The sequence below is a fragment of the Chiloscyllium punctatum genome, chromosome 10 (assembly GCF_047496795.1).
Source record: "Chiloscyllium punctatum isolate Juve2018m chromosome 10, sChiPun1.3, whole genome shotgun sequence".
NCBI lineage: Eukaryota > Metazoa > Chordata > Chondrichthyes > Orectolobiformes > Hemiscylliidae > Chiloscyllium > Chiloscyllium punctatum.
In genome coordinates, this window is record NC_092748.1 from 110,496,222 (window position 1) to 110,513,959 (window position 17,738).

At 41.9% G+C, this 17,738-nt stretch overlaps 1 protein-coding gene across 1 annotated transcript in view; it reads left to right on the top strand.

Moving 5' to 3' along the window:
- stam2 (signal transducing adaptor molecule (SH3 domain and ITAM motif) 2) overlaps positions 1-17,738 on the top strand; it is a 98,456-nt gene that overhangs the window by 22,064 nt on the left and 58,654 nt on the right. The window contains exons 2-3 of the mRNA XM_072579932.1: positions 16,406-16,490; positions 17,547-17,622. Of these exons, the coding sequence (XP_072436033.1) occupies positions 16,406-16,490; positions 17,547-17,622 (161 nt within the window). The remainder of the gene's footprint in view (positions 1-16,405; positions 16,491-17,546; positions 17,623-17,738) is intronic.

A 17,738-nucleotide genomic window follows, 5' to 3' on the forward strand; every position in this document is an offset into this window, starting at 1 on the left:
CCCTGTACAGGACAACGTTGGTCAGATTATCTTTTGGGGGGGGGGGAAATGTTAGGGTGCAGAACTCCAAGGAAAGTGCGGGGAGAGAGGGTGGGCGGTCAGTCATTTGGAGACTCTGCCTGTTTAATAACCGTAAACAAAAGACATGTTCACTGTTGGAAATACTTCTTCGATGTAATGTTTCTATCGGGACTTTCCGATTTTCAGTTAGTTGGTATTCGGATAATCGAGGTTCTTCTGTAATCCTGTCTGGTGGAAGGGGACGGAATTATACAGATGAATGAAGAATGTGAGAATTTAAGTGAACTGTAAAACCAACAAAGACCTGTTGGACAGAATGACCTTTTTCTGTTCTGTAAATGGTGGGTAAAATCAAAGAGTCTTTTCCTCTGAGTTTGAGCAGTACTACCAGTTAGTACATTGGAAGCAATGCTGAAATTTGTCTTTGCCTCTGCAGAAAGGAAATGATGCAGTTTCAACACTCTTGCTAGCACAAGATGTAATCCTCACTTGCCCCACTCATCCCCATGTCCCATTTTTAAGAAAATGTACAGCCCTGTAAAAGAATGATGAGAATGAAATATGTGGTGTGACAGTTTTGGAGATAAAGCAGTAAATAGGTATTTAATGGGTTGTTATCTGTAATGAGCTGAGTAAGGGATTAAACATGTTTTAAGGGACATGTTTTTAACAGACTCCATATGGTTACATGTGAAAATCCTTCAGGAATGTTAGTTGGTTATTTTAAATGGTCTGAGTCACTGCTTATATTTTCCTGACTTCTTCCAAAACCCCTACGTGCTAAGCAATAATTTGCTTACTGACAAATGTTTATTTGTTTAAATTAAGTGCACAACCGGACAGTATTTGTTTCAGGCAAAATCCAGGGTCAGCGCTTCGAATAGCACTTCAGGATCTTGTCAGGCTTCAATTGAATTGGCATGTCATGGTGAATGAGCTGGGAAGCATGTGAGGCAAGCTTTTGGAGTTATTGTTTATCTACATTATTCTCAGATTGAAATGCAGACATTTGGAGTCCAGATGTGCTTAGTTCATGTGAGCAAGATTGATGTTGTTACTGACTAAATTAAGAAAGCCTTAACTATGTTCACGTGTCTTGTATCATTTAATTGCACATAGGAATAGTGTATATTCCAAAAAAAGACCATGTCAGCTCCAGTGTCTGGTTTTAGCAGTATGATAACAGGTCTTGTTTTTCTAAGTTTATGGTCACAAGTGATATGCTGTGGGGTTAACTTGGGTGCTTTACCCATTTTTGTCCCTCCAATTCCCAAATGTGATTAGCAAAGTTGATCTTCTCCACTGCATTTCATATCATCTAGCTCTGTCCAATGCTCCTTTTTTTTTCAAAAAGGATAAAATTGGGCCATTTAGCCTCTGAATTATGTTGCACTGTTCAAATTAAGTTATAGAGAATCTGTACCTCAGTTCCATTTGCCAGAACTTCCATCTATATCCCTTGATGCCCTCACCCAACCAAAATCGATCAATCTCGACCTTGATGTGATCAGATTAAAAACCGTTTTGGAGCCTGCAAGTATCACATTTCATTTAGAACATCGTTTGTTTGAAAATAATGGAGGTAGTTTCCAATGTTTTCTTGAGTGAAAAAGAGATTTTACTATCCAATAACCCTGAAACAACAAAAATAAAATTACGACATCATATGCAGGTAGCAAGTTTTAAAAGGGAGAATGTCTGGTATAATCGAGGAAAGTAACAGTTATGCAGTTGAACAGTCCTTCGAGATTTTGTGGCACAAAGCTTACAGCCTGATATCCCATCCCTTTAGTAGTTGACTTTGTATCCTCAGCAGCAGTAGGATCTGTAACTATCTTTGAATTCCCTAATGCCACTTTGCTTTTGTGCCAGGTTGTATTTTCCAAGATGATGAGAGAAACAAACTGGGAGAGAGAGATCCAGTTCTTGTCACAAATTAATTTTTATTTCGCTATGCTCTGTTGCTCAAATGCAGCTGTTGAATTATAGTTCAGTGAACGTTCTGGAGTCCAGCTCTTTCCAAGCTGGCTTACTGGCAGGCGAGTCTTTCATCTCTTTAAAATATAAAATTTACATACATGTGTGAATTAACCAGAAGGTGTGTATTTCTCTGTTAGGTGTTGTTTATTTCACAGACATCCCAAATCTTTACACAATCTGTGGTCAGGTGATCACTACAGCCATTTTACATCTTTGTTTCTTCCTTTTATAAAACAGTTTTTAGTCCTTGAAAGGTCTTGGGTAGATTAACCAATAGTTATCCTTTCTTAATGAGGGAAGGCCATTCAGTAATAGAGTCATAGAGATTTGCAGCACTGAAAATTGTCCATGCTGACCAGATATCCTAAATAAATCTAGTCCCATTTGCCAGCATTTGGCTCATATCCCTCTAAACACTTCCTATTCATATACCTATCCAGACGCCTTTTAAATGTAATTGTCCCAGCCACCATTACTTCCTCTGGCAACTCATTCCATACAAACACCACCATCTGTGTGCAAATGTGGCCCCTTCCAAATCTTTCCCTTCTCACCTTGAACCTATGCCCTCTAGTTTCGGACTACCCTACGCTGAGGAAAAGACCTTGGCTCACCCTATAGCTCAAACTCTCCAACTATAGCAAATGTTTTCTGAACCCTTTCAAGTTTAACAATCCGATGATAGAAGTTAAAATTAAGTAGTACACATGTACCATTATCATAACGTGTACTAATTATTTTTAGAAAAAGGAACAAATTGGCTCATGTAGCCTCTAAAGTCTGTTGCTCTGTTCAAATTAAGCCTTGAAGCTTGCAATTGACCCTGCTATATATGCAGTCGTTGGGGGGAAAGTCTTTCTGATTTTGCACTTAAATGTTTATTCTCTAATTTCAAATTATTACTCTTGTTCTGAGTTTCCCCAAAAAAGGAAATTGTTTCTTTATACATTTTCAGTTTAACCATGATTCATTTTAAATACGTCCATTCCACTCCTAATTGCAGTGTTTCTATCTCTTCCACACTTTAAGGCCGTGAGTTCCTAAGTCTGCAACACCACTTTCTGCATGAGCCCCCTCTAATTCTTCTGTCAATTATTCTAAATCACCCTCATCTGATAAGGGATCTAGGTCCTTTATACCACTGTATTGAGGCCACTCAATATTTAATGCCTTTTTGCATGTTTTTCTGTTTACAGAAATCAACCTTAGCTTGCCCAGTCAAGTGCTCCTGTTGAGGTCACTTAACATGTGATTTTCTAGTATCTGTTAGGCATCATTGCATTTTTTTAATGTACAGTAATGAAGGCATTGAATGCTATATCATTACAGTTTATTGGAAATGGCTAAACATAGTGAAATCAGGGGCCATGAAGATTATGAAAGCATCTGGGATCCTAAGTTTTATAAATAGAGAAAGAGAGTAGAAAAGCAAGGAGGTTTGGCTGAGCCCATGCAGAACATTGACTTAGCTCACACTGGAATTCTGTGTCGAATACTGGGTACCACACATTAGCAAAGATGTACAGGTTTTGGAAAAGTTAAAAGAGAGATATACAGGAGACATTGATTTCAGGCGCAAGACATTATTTCAGTGTTGGGAGATTGGCATGGTTGAGATTGTTCTCCTCAGACTGGGAGGGCTGTGAAGAGATTTAAGAGGTGTTCAAAATCACTGAAGGGTTCAGATGGAGTAAGTAAAAGCTATTTCCAATAGCTGAAGGTTCAGCAAGCAGAAGGCACTGGTTTATGGTGACTGGCAGAGATGGCATGAGGTAAAACAATTTTCTTTTACACAAGTGATACAATCTTGTAAAAATTGTAGCCTTCCCTGGAAACTGGATAAATATTTATTTGGAGATAAAATTGTGACGATTCTGGGAGAGAGCCCAGGAGTGAGACAAAGTGCCCTTCAAAGGAGCAGACACCAGAATCGGTGAGCAAACTGGCTGCCTTCTGTGTTGTATTTTTATTTTTGTTCACTTATGGGATATGACGCCAGCATTTATTGCTCTTGAGCAGGTGATGGTGAGCTGCTTTTTTGAACCACTATAGTCTGATTGGCAATGTCATTAGGGAGAGCATTCTAGGATTTTGTTCCAATGACAATGAACGAATGGTGATATATTTCCAGGTTAGGGTAGTGAGTGACTTGGAGGAGATCTTGCAGCTGGTGGTGTTCCCATATATTTGCTGTCCTTGTCCTCCTAGGTGATAGTTTTCTTGGGTTTGGAGTGATTAGATCTTTGGTGAATTTCTGTAGTGCATCTTGCAGATACCACACACTGCTGCTACTAAGAGTCAGTGATCGAGTAACTGAATGGCACCATATCCTCAAATGGCAAGGTGGCTCAGTGGTTAGCACTGCTGCCTCACAGTGCCAGGGACTCTGGTTCGATTCCAGCCTCGGGCCAATGTCTATATGTAGTTTGTACATTCTCCCCGTGTCTGCTTGGGGTGTGTTGCATCGGACTCCTGCCTTGTTCACTGTGAATGGAAGGCAAGCTTTGGGAGGTCACGAGATGAGTTACTTGCTGCAGTATTCCTAGCCTCTGACCTAATCCTTTAGCCACTATTTATAGGGTGAGTTCAGTTTCTGGTCAAGGGTAACCCACAAGCTATTGATAATAATGGTAATGTCATTGAATGTCAAGGAGTTTGTCTTATTAGAGATGGTAATTACCTGGCATTTGTGTGGTGCAATTGCTACTTTGTTTTTCAGCTGAAGCCTAGATATTGCCCAGGTCTTACTGCATTTAGACATGGATTGCTTCAGTATCTATGTAACTATTGGCGAATGTCCCAACTTCTAACCTTATGATGGAGGTGAGGTTGTGGTTCAGCCTGGCTGATCTCAACCATCAGGAACTAGTGCAGAGAGATCCTGGATCTGTAATGACTGACCTCCAACAACCACAACCATCACCTTGTGTGCCAGGAATGACTCCAAACATTGGAGAATTTATACCCAATTCCCTTTGACTGAAGTTTTGCTCAGGCTCCTTGATGCCACACTTAGTCAAATTTGGCCTTGACGTCAAAGGTTATCACTCTTGCCTCACCCCTGGAATTCAGGTGTTCTGTATCTTAGAACCAAGGCTGCAATGAGGCCAGGAGCTGAGTGGCCCAGGTGGAACCCAAACTGGGCACCAATGTGCGGGTTGTTGCTGAGCAGGTGCCTGCTTGATAGTACTGTTGCTGATACCTTCCATCACTTTTACTGACGATCAAGAGTAGACTGACAGGATAGGATTGGCAAGTTTTGATTTGTCCTGCTTTTTGTGTACAGCACATACCTGGGCAATTTCCCACATTGGTCAGGTAGATGCTGGTGTTGTAGCTGTACTGAAATAGCTTGGCGAAGGATGCAGCAAGTTCTGGAGCAGAAGTCTTCAATACTATTGCCATAATGTTGTCAGGGCCCATAGCCTTTGCAGTATCTGGTGCCTCCAACCATTTTTGTTATATGGAGTAAATTCAATTGGCTGAAAACTGCATCTGTGCTGCTTGGGACCACTGGAGGAGGTCACGATGGATCATCCACTTGGCACATCTGGTTGAATATTGTTGTAAATGTTTCACTCTTTTGCAGTGATGTACTGACCTCTCCCATTATTGAGGATAGGGATATTTGTGGAGCTGCCTCCTCCAGTGAGTTGTTTGACCACCACCATTCACAAGTGGCTGTGGCGGGACTGCAGAGCTTAGATTTGATCTGTTGGTTATGGGATTGCTTAATTCCATCTAATACTTGCAGCTTATGCTGTTTGACTCACAAGTAGACATGCTTTGTAGCTTCACCAAGAATGTTTGCAAAGGTGCTACTCCTGACATGCCTTCCTGCACTCTTCTTTGAACCACGTTTGATCTCTGGCTTGATGTTAATGGTTGTGTAGTGATATGGGCGAAACACAGGCAAATAAGACTGTTCCATTTAGGAAAACTGGTTGACTTGGACAAGTTGGTCAAAGGGTCTGTTTCTGTGTTGATATTAAACTAGGAGTCAGTGTAGATGTCACGAACCAGTCGTTACCCTCCTAGAATAAGTAATTACCCTACAGGTATGAAATCATGACAGCCCCTTAACAGTAAATTGACAGTTTATAGGGATTTGCCTTGGGAAATGCAGGGTTACAGGGGTGTGGGTCTGGGTGGGATGCCCCTCGACCAGCTTTCTCACTGTAGGGATTCTGTGATTCTATGATTTGTAATTCCAGAGAGGCCTTGAACTTGCAATTTCCTGGAATTTTTCATTAGGCCTGAAAGAGTAAGTTTCAAAAGTTTTTTTTCTGCTTTTTTTTAAAATTAATTGATTTTGGGAGGAGTTAGTGGTGTTGTCATAATGACAGTGGACTAATATTGCAGAGAGCCTTAGATTCAAATCCCACCACAGCAGCAGGTGGAATTCACAAACTTTAAGCCTAAAGCTAATCATCGATTTATTAAACTCATCTGGTTCTCTATTGATGTTTTTTAATGAAGAAAATCTGCTGCCTTTACAGGGTCTTGCCTACATGTTACTCCCTAATTTCAGTAAAGTGCTCTCTGAAATAGTCAAAACAAGCCACAAAGGTCAAGGGCAATTCCTTGTGAGCAAGAATGGTAAGCTCCTTAGGAACACCATATTTCATGAAAGATTACCATATTCCTTGGTGTTACTAACAAGTGACATGATGATGAAAGGGGAGTGTCTATAATTTTCTACCAGAGATTGAATGTCATGACTTTTGAAAGGTTTGGTGCTGATCAGATACTTGCTGTGAGCATATCTGTCATCTTCAGCAACAAGACGAATGATTACTTGAATGGCATTTAGCTCTTAACACCGGCCCCCAGCCCCTACTTCTGTAAACTAATACAGCAGGCATCAACTATTCAGCTGTCAAAAGCATGGCACTGGAAAAGCACAGCAAGTCAGGCAGCACCCAAGGAGCAGGAGAGCCAACGTTTCAAGCATAAGCTCTTCATCAGGAAGTCGACTCTCCTGCTCCTCCAATGCTCCCTGACCTGCTGTGCTTTTCCAGCACCACACTTTTTTGATCTCCAGCATCTGCAATCTTCACTTTCTCAGGTCATTCAGCTGGTGATTTTGGTCTGATCCCTCACCTGATATGTCTCTCTGTCTCTTTGGACACACACATGCTTCTCGTATGCTCTCTCAACACCATTTCTACCCTCCACCCTGTTTATACCCTCTCTTGTCTTTGGCACTGTTCTCATCATTTAAATGACCCAGTGTTCTGCAGTGTTCAACAAACCTTGTCCTTGGTGCTGAGGTTTGATCAGCCTAAGGTAGAGGTGGGTGCAATTACAACATTTAAAAGGAGTTTCGACAGATACCTGAATAGGAAAGGTTGAGATTACAGTGTGGAAACAGGCCCTTCGGCCCAACAACTCCACACTGACCCGCCGAAGCGCAACCCACCCAGACCCATTCCCCTACATTTATCCCTTTGCCTAACACTACAGGCAATTTAGCATGGCCAATTCACCGAACCTGCACATTTTTGGACTGTGGGAGGAAACCAGAGCTCTTAACACCGGCCCCCAGCCCCTACTGTGGGATGTCGACCAAATGCAGGCAAATGGAACCAGTTCAGTTTGGGATGCCTGGTCAGCATGGACAGGTTGGACCGAAGGGTCTGTTTCTGTGCTGTATAACTATAAATGCCTCCTCACAGCCCTTGCATTGGGAAATGGGTCACCTGATCACCTCAGCTGTGTATTGAGGATGACAGTTAAGAACGACAAGGTAGAAAGAAAATAGTTTAGTGGGGGTGATATTTGTTTCCCTTGGGTACATGTCCCTTTCCACTCTAGGCACAGCCTAGAGAAAAGAGCCAGTTAGAGTAATCCTAATGTTCCTAGAATGTCTGAGTCTCTGTTCCAGTATTCTACCTTTGCTGTTTCACTGGAATGTGCAGTGATGACTTCACATTATATCTTTGGAAAAAATTCTATTTAGGAAAATGGAACCCTGATTAATTTACATCTAGAGAAGTTTTAGTTATAGCCCTCGTAAAGTTTTGTCTTGTATAGTTGGATTCAGTTTAAGGGGAGCGCTGAGGTTTGTTGCATTTTGTTACCTTCCTTTGACTTCCACCTTGTGTGTGCCATTATTTTTAAAAGTCCTTATAGTTTGTTTGTAAGTCTCTGCATGTTCTATTCTTCCCTTCATCTGGCCTTGACATGATGGTTCCAAGTATTCAAGTCGATAGATAAACTATGAACGTGAAGTAGAGTCGACTTGGAGAATATTTAATTGAAGCATCCAAAATCTATCAAGTGTTTATCTAAAGTTGATTTAAAGTGAGCTATTCCCAGGTCTGTAGGATGGAGAACCAGAAAATGCAGTTTGGGAATGACTGGCAAAATAGGTAATATTGATTTGAAATTTTTCTCTACTTGTATGGTTAGAATTTGGAATGCTGATCCTAAAAGGTGGTAAAATCTGATTCAATTAGAAGGAAATTGGAACAACATTTTTTTAAGAACAAAAAGCTTTGGGGAAGGTGGAAAAGAGCAGGACTAACGGGATTGCCTTTTGAAGTTCCAGCACAGACCTGATGTGTTTCTGGCAGTCTTGTGTGCTGTATTATTCTGTGAATTCATTCCCTCCAGTTTTAGTCTATTCTGTTCTCACTATGTTCCAGAAGTGTATGCTGTATATTTTCGTTCCCCTTGTTTGTCTTTACCCATTTCCTGTAGTCTCCTTGATCCACTCTTGCAACTCCTGTTTAGTATGAGATGCTGCCTTGTGATTACTCCTGAGAATATTCCACTCCAGTGTTGCTGTACCACTGCAACTTCTTGTTGTTAATGTGTTTGCAGCTAAGTTGCGCAGCTGGGAATGTTTTTTGCTGTGACTCGTGACGGTTTGTTGTCTTTCTACAAAGTGATGTGTAAATGTTTTCACTCCCATTTTTATTTCCCCAAGTAAAGGACTCAATAGCTTAAAATGCCATTTGTGCTCCCAAATGGTTTTGTGAAGCCTGGCTAATGTTGCATTATCTGATGTCAAACTTGATGACCCTCAGCTGATGGTGGGGTCCAGGGAGAGGAAACTGTTTGCAATTCTTGCTACTAATTTGTTGTTCACTGTCCTGGCCATGAAGGCAAGACCACCTAGACACCATGCCTTCATGGTTTAGTAGACAAGCAGGAGGCTGGAGGAACACAGCAAGGCAGGCAGCATTAGGAGGTGGAGAAATCGACATTTAGGGTATAACCCTCTTTCAGGAATGGAGCTGGGCATGGGGGAGCTGCAGATAAAGACTGAGGGGCAGGGTTATGGCTAGGGAGAGGGTCAGAATAATGAGGTGGTGATAGATGGTTCGTATGAACTGTTGGTCAATGGGAGGAATGATTCCGGTTAAGAGATGGAAGGAAGGGTCAGTAGGAGGAATGGAAGGGAGGACGTGGGGCTCGATGGGTAGTTGGGGGATGGGTGGGAAGGTTATTTGAAATTGGAGAACACAATGTTGAGTCCTCTGGACTGTAGGCTGCCCAGGCAGAAGATAAGGTAGTGTTCTTCCAATTTATGGTCTGATTCACTGTGGCAATAGCGGAGGCCAAGGTTGGACATGTCGGAGATGGAGTGCGAAGGGGAGTTGAAATCGGCGGTGACTAGGATGTCAGGTTGGCCCTTACAGGCCCAACCAGCTGAGATGGTTGGTGAAACATTCTCTTAGTTTACATTTGGTCTCACCGATATAGAGAAGACAATGTCGGGAGCACCGGATGCAGTAAACTAAGGTAGAGGAGAGGCAGGTGAACCTCTGTTTCACCTGGAAGGAATGTTTGGGCCCCTGGATAGTGGTGAGGGAGGTGGTGTACCGGTAAGTTTTGCATCTATGATGATTACAAGGGAAAGGGGTGGGCGAGGGGGCACAAGGACTGACAAGGGAATGGTCCTTGCAGAAGGCAGAGAGTGGTGGGAGGGGAAGATGTTCTTAGTGGTGGGGTCCAGTTTGAGTTGGCAGAAGTGCTTGAGGATGAGGCTAGTGGGGTGGAAAGTGAGAACGGGTCTTCTCTGTTGTGGAGGGGGGTGTTTAGAGCAGTGGAGAGGGGAATGGACGTGGTGTGGAGGGCTATCTGGATAACAGAAGGGGGAAAGCACATCGTTCAAAGTAGGTAGACATCAAGGATGCTTGGGAGTGGAAAGTCTCCTCTTCGGAGCAGATCGATGAAGACAGGAATTGGGAAAATAGGATGGAGTTTTTGCAGGATATGGGGTGTCTGAGATAGACCAAGTGAATTTGAGGGCAGGGTGGAAGTTATTGGTGAATTAGATGAATTTCTCAGGTACTGTTCCCCAACTCTTCCATCAATGACTGCACCAGTGCTGCGTCCTGCACCCATGCTGAACTGGAAAATGCATCGACTTTTCCGACAACTTCCACCCTGCCCTCAAATTCATTTGGTCTATCTTGGAATGACTTCATGTTGACTTTGGTGAGATACTGAAATGCTGATGATCTAATGGTAATATCACACAACTAGTAATCCGGAGGGGTGTTGGAAAAGAACAGTAGGTCAGGCAGCATCTGAAGAGCAGGAGAGTCAACATTTCGAGTATCAGGAATTCCTGATGAAGGGCTTATGCTCGAACATCGACACTCCTGCTCTGATGCTGCCTGACCTGCTGTGCTTCTCCAGCGCTACACCTTTTTGACTCCGATTCTCTAGCGTCTACAGTCCTCACTTTCTCCTAGTAATCCAGAGGCTTGGGGTAATGTCTTGGGGAAACAAGCTCAAAACCTACCATGACAACGGATTTGAAATTCAATTAGTAAATCTGGAATATGAAGCTAGTCTTGGTGATGGGGACCATGAAAATATCATTCATAACTAAAAATCCATCTGGTTCATGGCTATCCTTTTTAGGGAAGGAAACTGCTCAAACTACTGATGTGGCTGTAGACCCACAGCCAAATGGTTGACTAGCAACTACTAACAACTAGCCACAAAACGACATGACCCTCTCTCACTAGTATCCTTACATACAGATAAGGAAGGACACCCCTTCTACTGGCACAACGCATCCATCCTGGGGCAAGCGGAACAGAGACATGCATGAGAATTCCTAGAAGCATGACATTCCAACCGGAACTCTATCAACAAACACATTGACTTGCACCCCATTTACCACCCCCAAGAGAAAAAAAAAGGAAATGACATCACCATAGGGAATAGTGTCACCACAGGAAATGACATCACCACCCAAGGAAGCCCAAACATATAAATAGAAAGCAGGAAACATCAGCAGTGCTTTGTCTGGAGGCTCACTGAAGATGGTGCCTAAACATCTGAAAATGAATCTTCCAGCTCAGCGAGCAAATCTACATCCAGAGAGTGGTTGACTTCCAATCACACTCAAATGGTCTACCGAGTCATTCAGTGCAGAGGCAATGAGGGATGGGCAACAAATGCTGGTACTGTGACAGAATGTTTCATGATTGAAACAATAATGTGCTTTTGAATTATTGTACTCAGACTCTGCCTGTTGTGAATAACAATGTGGGAAATAGTGTGCAGAGGCTGAAGAAAACATCTGGGAGATGCAGGATATTGTGGGAATAGCAATAAAATGATTGCATCCTCCTGCATTGGTCAGTTAAATAACAGGGCCTTCGGCCCTCCAAGCCTGAGCCAATCCAAATGTACTGTCTAAACCTGTCGGTCAATTCCTAAGCATCTGTATCCCTCTGCTCCCCACCTCCTCATGCATCTGTCAGACGCCTCTTAAATGAATCTACTGTGCCTGCCTGTACCACCTCTGCTGGCAACGCGTTCCAAATGCCCACCACCCTCTGTGTGAAGTACTTGCCGTGTGTATCCCCCTTAAACTTCCCACCTCTCACCTTGAAAGAGTGACTTCTCGTTATTGAATCCTTCACCCTGGGGAAGAAGCTTGTCTCTATCCACCCTATCTATACCCTTCATGATTTTGTAGACCTCAGTCAGGTCTCTTTCTCCCCCCCCCCCCCCCCCCCCCCATCTCCTTTTTTTCTAATGAAAGCAAACCTAACCTACTCAACTTCTCTTCGTAGCTAGCACCTTCCTTACCAGGCAACATCCTTGTAAACCTTCTCTGCACCCTCTCCAAAGCGTCCACATCCTTTTGGTAATGTGGTGACCAGAACTGTACACAGTATTCTAAATGCGGCCAAACCAATGTCTTGTACAATTTTAACATGACTTGCCAGCTGTTTTACTCAATACCCCGTCTGATGAAGACAAGCATACGATATGCCTTCTTGACCACTCTATCCACCTGTGCAGCAAACTTCAGGATACAATGGACCTGCACTCCCAGATCTCTCTGCCCATCAACTTTTCCCAAGGCTCTTCTGTTCATTATATAATTCACTCTAGAATTAGACTTGCCTAAATGCATCACCTCATATTTGTCTGGATTGGAAACCATCTGCCACTTATCCGCTCAACTCTCCAGTCTGTCTGTATCCTCCTGTGTTCTCTGACAGTCCCTTATGCTTTCTGCTACTCCACCAAATGATACTGCACCAAAAAATGTTTTCATCTCAGCCAGTGCTATTTTAGGCCCAAATGTTTCTTCCTAATCTGGAAAAAGTCTTCCATTATTAAATATTGGACAATTGGACAAGGAGTAGAAACTGAGAAGAATAGTCACTGAGTATTTCTTGGGCTGGTAGAAGGTTTTGTAGGTAGTTCCCTAAGAGTCAATATTGGGGCCGTTGCTTTATGTATGAATAGAATGATCTAGATCTTGGTGTGTAGGAGACGATTTGAAAGTTTGTAGACGGCACAAAGCTTTGCAGGATAATGAATTCTGAGGAGGCGACGTAGAACCTGGCAAGGATCTTGACTTGATGGGAGATTGGATAGTTCAGCATGGAGAGGTGTGAGGTGATGCACTTTGGTATCCAGAACACGTGGAGTCTGTATAATATAGAGGGTCCTATTCTATAAAACGTGCAGGAACGGAAACCCCAGGTCATATCTTTGTTTCAACCATTCAAGCTGGCAGGACAGGTTGAAAGCTGTTAAAATGTACAGTATTCTAGACTTTGTAAGTAGAAGCAGAAAGAGTGAGAGCAGAGAGATTATCATGAATGTGGAACAGTGCTTACATGTCAAACACAATGTTGGAGAAACTCAGCAGGTTTGGCAGCATCGTTGGAGAAAGAAACAGAGGTAAAGTTTCAAGTCATATCAGACTTGAAACTTTAACTCTGTCTCTCCAAAGATGTTGCCAAACCTGCTGAGTTTCGCATTTCCCACATCTGCAGTATTTTTCTTTCACTGGTTGCACATTAGTTGGAGTATTCTGTACAGCCTTGGGAGCCACACTTGCCGGAAAGATGTTTTATTGATCCATGGGATTTGGACGTCACGGAGTAGGCCAACATTTATTGCCCACCCCAAACTGCACAGTATTCTTGTTTTTGGGGTCACATGTAGGCTAGACCAGCTAAGCTCACCAAATTTCCTTGCCTGAAGGACATTCGTGAACCTAATGGGCTTTTTCCAACAGTAGTCGACAATTTCCTGGTAATCATTAGACTCTGTCAATTCCAGATCTTTCCTTTTTGAGTTCAAATTCTAACATCTGCCATAGCAAGATGTGAACCCTGGTGTCTGAATTTATAGTCTAGTGATGAGACTGCTGTGCCATCACCTCCTGTGATGTGAATTCTTTGGAGTGGGTATGAAAGAGCCTTTGAGAATGTTGTTCATTTTTTTTCTTGAAGATTCGTGCACACTTGATGCAACTTCTGTGAACAAGCAAAATTTTAATAAGCAAACAGTACAAGCTTTCTAGAGGAAGCCTTTAACACTCTTCACAATGCTTGTGAAGTAATGTCAAGGGATCTCTCTGTACAAAGGAAACAGTACTTTCTTTGTAGAGTGCAAGAGTTTCACCTTACAGTGGGTTATAACCTTCACCCATTCCCCCACAGTCACATGCCACTTAAGATACAAAGCAGTGATCACATCATTTCCAGAAACAGTATCATGTCAATCATCCCTTAATAGTCAAATTTGTTATGAATCATCTTTTTTTTTTACTGCAGGGAGTAGTCAAAATTGTAACGTTCTTGATTTCTGAATAATGTCAATAGTAGGAGAAGACTATGTAAATTGGCTTCTGACCAACTACGAAATGGCTGTGCAAATGGCTGCGAATGGCAAGGGATGGGAATGTAAGTTCCTTACATTCTACCTGTAGAACCGAGACATCCCACCCTACCCTCGGGCATTCAATTTCTTGCAGGTCAGCAGAGCAAATTAACTTTTGATATCTCAGTTCCAGGGATGAGTTACTTCACTTATGAGGAAGGATCGGAGGAGCTAGGACTGTTTTCCTTCCTGAAGCGAAGGCAAAGTCTGAGAGAAGTTTTCAAAACCAGGAGGGATCTGGAAAGCATAGATAGAAAGAAATTATTACTGCTTAATACAGGGTCACAACAAACAAACAGGATTGAAGGCAGAAATCAACAGAACCTGATGACCCGCATCCATGGATTTTAAAGGAAGTAGCTGCAGAGATTGTGAAAGCATTAGTCAGAATATTCCAGAACTGGCTGGATCTGGGGGAGTCCAGCAAATGTGGAAACCGCTTGTGACACCCGGTCAAGAAAGACTAAGCAGGAGAATGTATTCAGTTAGCTGAGCGTCTGTCACAGAGAAAATTAGAGTTCACTTTGATGGAAGAAAAAGCTTTCTAGAGCAAATCTAATGCAGTCTAACAGAGGCAATATAGTTTTGTGAAAGGGAAATTATGTTTGATAAATTTGCTAGAGTACTTTGAGGAAATGACAAAGAGTTAATAAAGGAGGACTGGTAGATGTAGTGTATTTGGATTTCCAGAATGCACTTGACAGGTGACAAAAAATATGAGCTCACAGAATTACGTGTAATTTTAGCATGCTTTGAGAATTAGTTAATACTCAGAAGTAAGTCAGGATTAATGGGTCCTTTTCAAATTGGAAAGAGGACTCCTGAAGTGCCACATTGATCAGTCCTTAATCCTCAATTATTTACTACTGACTCGGGGAGAGGAAAGAGTGTAACATCTAAATTGGCTGATGATACAGAAATAGGTGGGAGGGCTTGTTTTGATGAGAACATAAGGAATCTGAAAGTGTTATAGATTGAGTGAGTTGACAAAAACTTAGCAAATGGAGTTTCAAGTAGAAATTGTGCTCTTATGCACTTTGGTAAGATTAATCAAAAGGCAGACTACTGTTTAAATAGAGAGACTTAAAAATTGGATCTGGGTGTACTTCTGCATGAATCACAAAGAGCAAGTAATTAAGGTAAATTGAATTTTATCCTTTTATTGCTAGTGGATTAAAGTCTAAAAATAGAGACGTCTTGCTACAACTGTGCAGGGGCATTGAGGCTTTATCTGTAGTATTGTGTACAGTCTTGGCACCTGTATTAAAGAAATGATAAATAAGTTAACTTATCAATTACAGCTAAACAGGTTAGGCGTTTGTTCATTTAGAGTTTAGAGAATGAGGGGTAATCTTATTCTGTAACAACTTGACAGGATAGGTGTGGTGGGGTGGCTCAGTGACAGCATCAGGGATCCGGGTTTGGTTCCACCCTTGGGCAACAGTCTGTGTAAAGTTTGCACATTCTACTGGTGGGTTTCCTCTGGGCGTTCCGGTTTCCACACTCAGTCCAAAGATGTACAGGATTAGATATGGAAAGTGCAGGGTAACAGTGATTGGGTAGGGGGACGGGTTTGGGTGGGATGCTGTTCAGAGGGTTGGTGTGGACTTGATATCCCTACTTTCATTGTAGGGATTCTATGTTTCCACTAATGGGCGAATGTCAAAATAGGGGATATAGTTACAGAATAAGGAACACTCGATTAAAACTGGGATGTGAACAAATGTCTTCCCCCAGAGTGCAGTAAATGTCTGTAATTCTCCATTGTGTGCATTGTGGACGTCCAATCATAAGTATTTAAAGAGGAGGTAGGTTGATGTTTGAAATTTCAGCGAGTAGAGGGTTATGATGAGTGGCACAAAACAGGAGTTGAATCCTCAGACAGATCTGCCAATATCTTGGAGAATAGTGGCACACTCTTGAATCATCATCTCTTCCTTATGTTCTTTTAAAGAATTTCACAAAAGAAGCGAATGCGAGATGAGAAAAAATGTTTTCATATATCAAATAGTTCAGATATAGAATGCACTGACTCCAAGTGTGGTGGAGGCAATTTCAATTGAGGCATTCAAGAGGACATAGTTTTTATTTAAACTATCACCCAATGTATAGGGTTGCAGGGAAAATGCAGGACTAAGTTAAAATGCTCAGAGAGCCATTGCAGGCACAATCGGCCAAATCCCTTCTTGCACTATAACAATTCTGTGATTCTGCTGAATTGTTATTAATGTTTTTCTTTCAGAAAAAGCCACAAATGAACACAACACCAGTGAAGACTGGACTCTTATCATGGATATCTGCGATCGTGTTGGGACTACACCAAATGGGTATGGATGGAAAAAATACCTCACTTAGTTTCTATTACCCTTCTGCTTCCCTCACCCCTAGGAACAGGAGGGGGTAAATTGGTCATTATTCTCCCTCCTGATCTCTGTCTTGCAAGCCACCTCGCATTTGTCAATTGATGGATCTCATTCACAAATATTGCTAACTTTGAAAAGGCATTGAAAGTTGACTGTAGTTACATTCGATTCAAGTATCATTATTTCGATTTATTCAAGTTCACTTAATTTAAAACTGAAATTTCACCATCGTTATGGGGAGCTTGAGCAGAGCCATTGTTGATTTTTTTTTAAATGTTGGCTTGTTTCTGGGCATCTGAGTTTGATCACCCAGTGTGAAGGCTCCATCGCTCCTGTGCATCATTGCAATGATTTTGTGTGTATTATCAGTGACTGTCTCAATGCTGTAGTACATACTTACCTTGTACTCAATTTACCAACAGATGAATCTATTTAGCAAAATTGGAAACTTAAAAATGTCTGCGAATATGTTAATTTAAACTACAAAGTAGAAATATTGAAAAAAGCAAAACAAGGCTAATGATTTTGGTGAGACGCTGTCAAGCCGTGTGCTGTTATTTTTATCTGCATCGATGCATAACTTCACTGACAGTCAGAGCATGTAGTATTTCATAAAGGCAGGAGCCATGTAACACAATTCTGCTAAAGTGCACTTCCATGCTGTTATGTTCTGATTTCATGCTGTGTTGGAAAATTGCTTTGCTTCCTTATTATCCAGTTTGTCATTCACTGAATCCAACTGGCATTCTTAAGAGGAGTTTAATTGTAATTTAAGATGACTGAGATCATAAGTCAGTCATTTTAGTTGTTGTTGGTCCTCCGAATGCTGGCATCTGGAACCTGCCTTTTGGCATTTAGGAAGTACAAAGCACCTTTGTGACTTGTTTTGTGCTCTCAGTGAATTGGAACAGCTGGGTGTAACTTATAGTACATTCAATGTACATTTTGCATGCATCATTCCTGTTGGGTGTTTTGTTTCTATTTCAACGCAAGTAATTTTCTCCATTGTTTTAACATTAGGCCAAAAGATTGTTTGAAGGCTATTATGAAGAGAGTAAATCACAAAAATCCTCATGTGGCAATGAAGGCCTTAACGGTGAGTGGAGCCAGTGCAGCACCAACTCTTTCGTCTCTTTCTTCCTGCAGACTTTGACAAAATCTTTCTTAAAGAATGTGATTGTGTGCAGAAATCTGACTTGTTTTGTCTTGCTC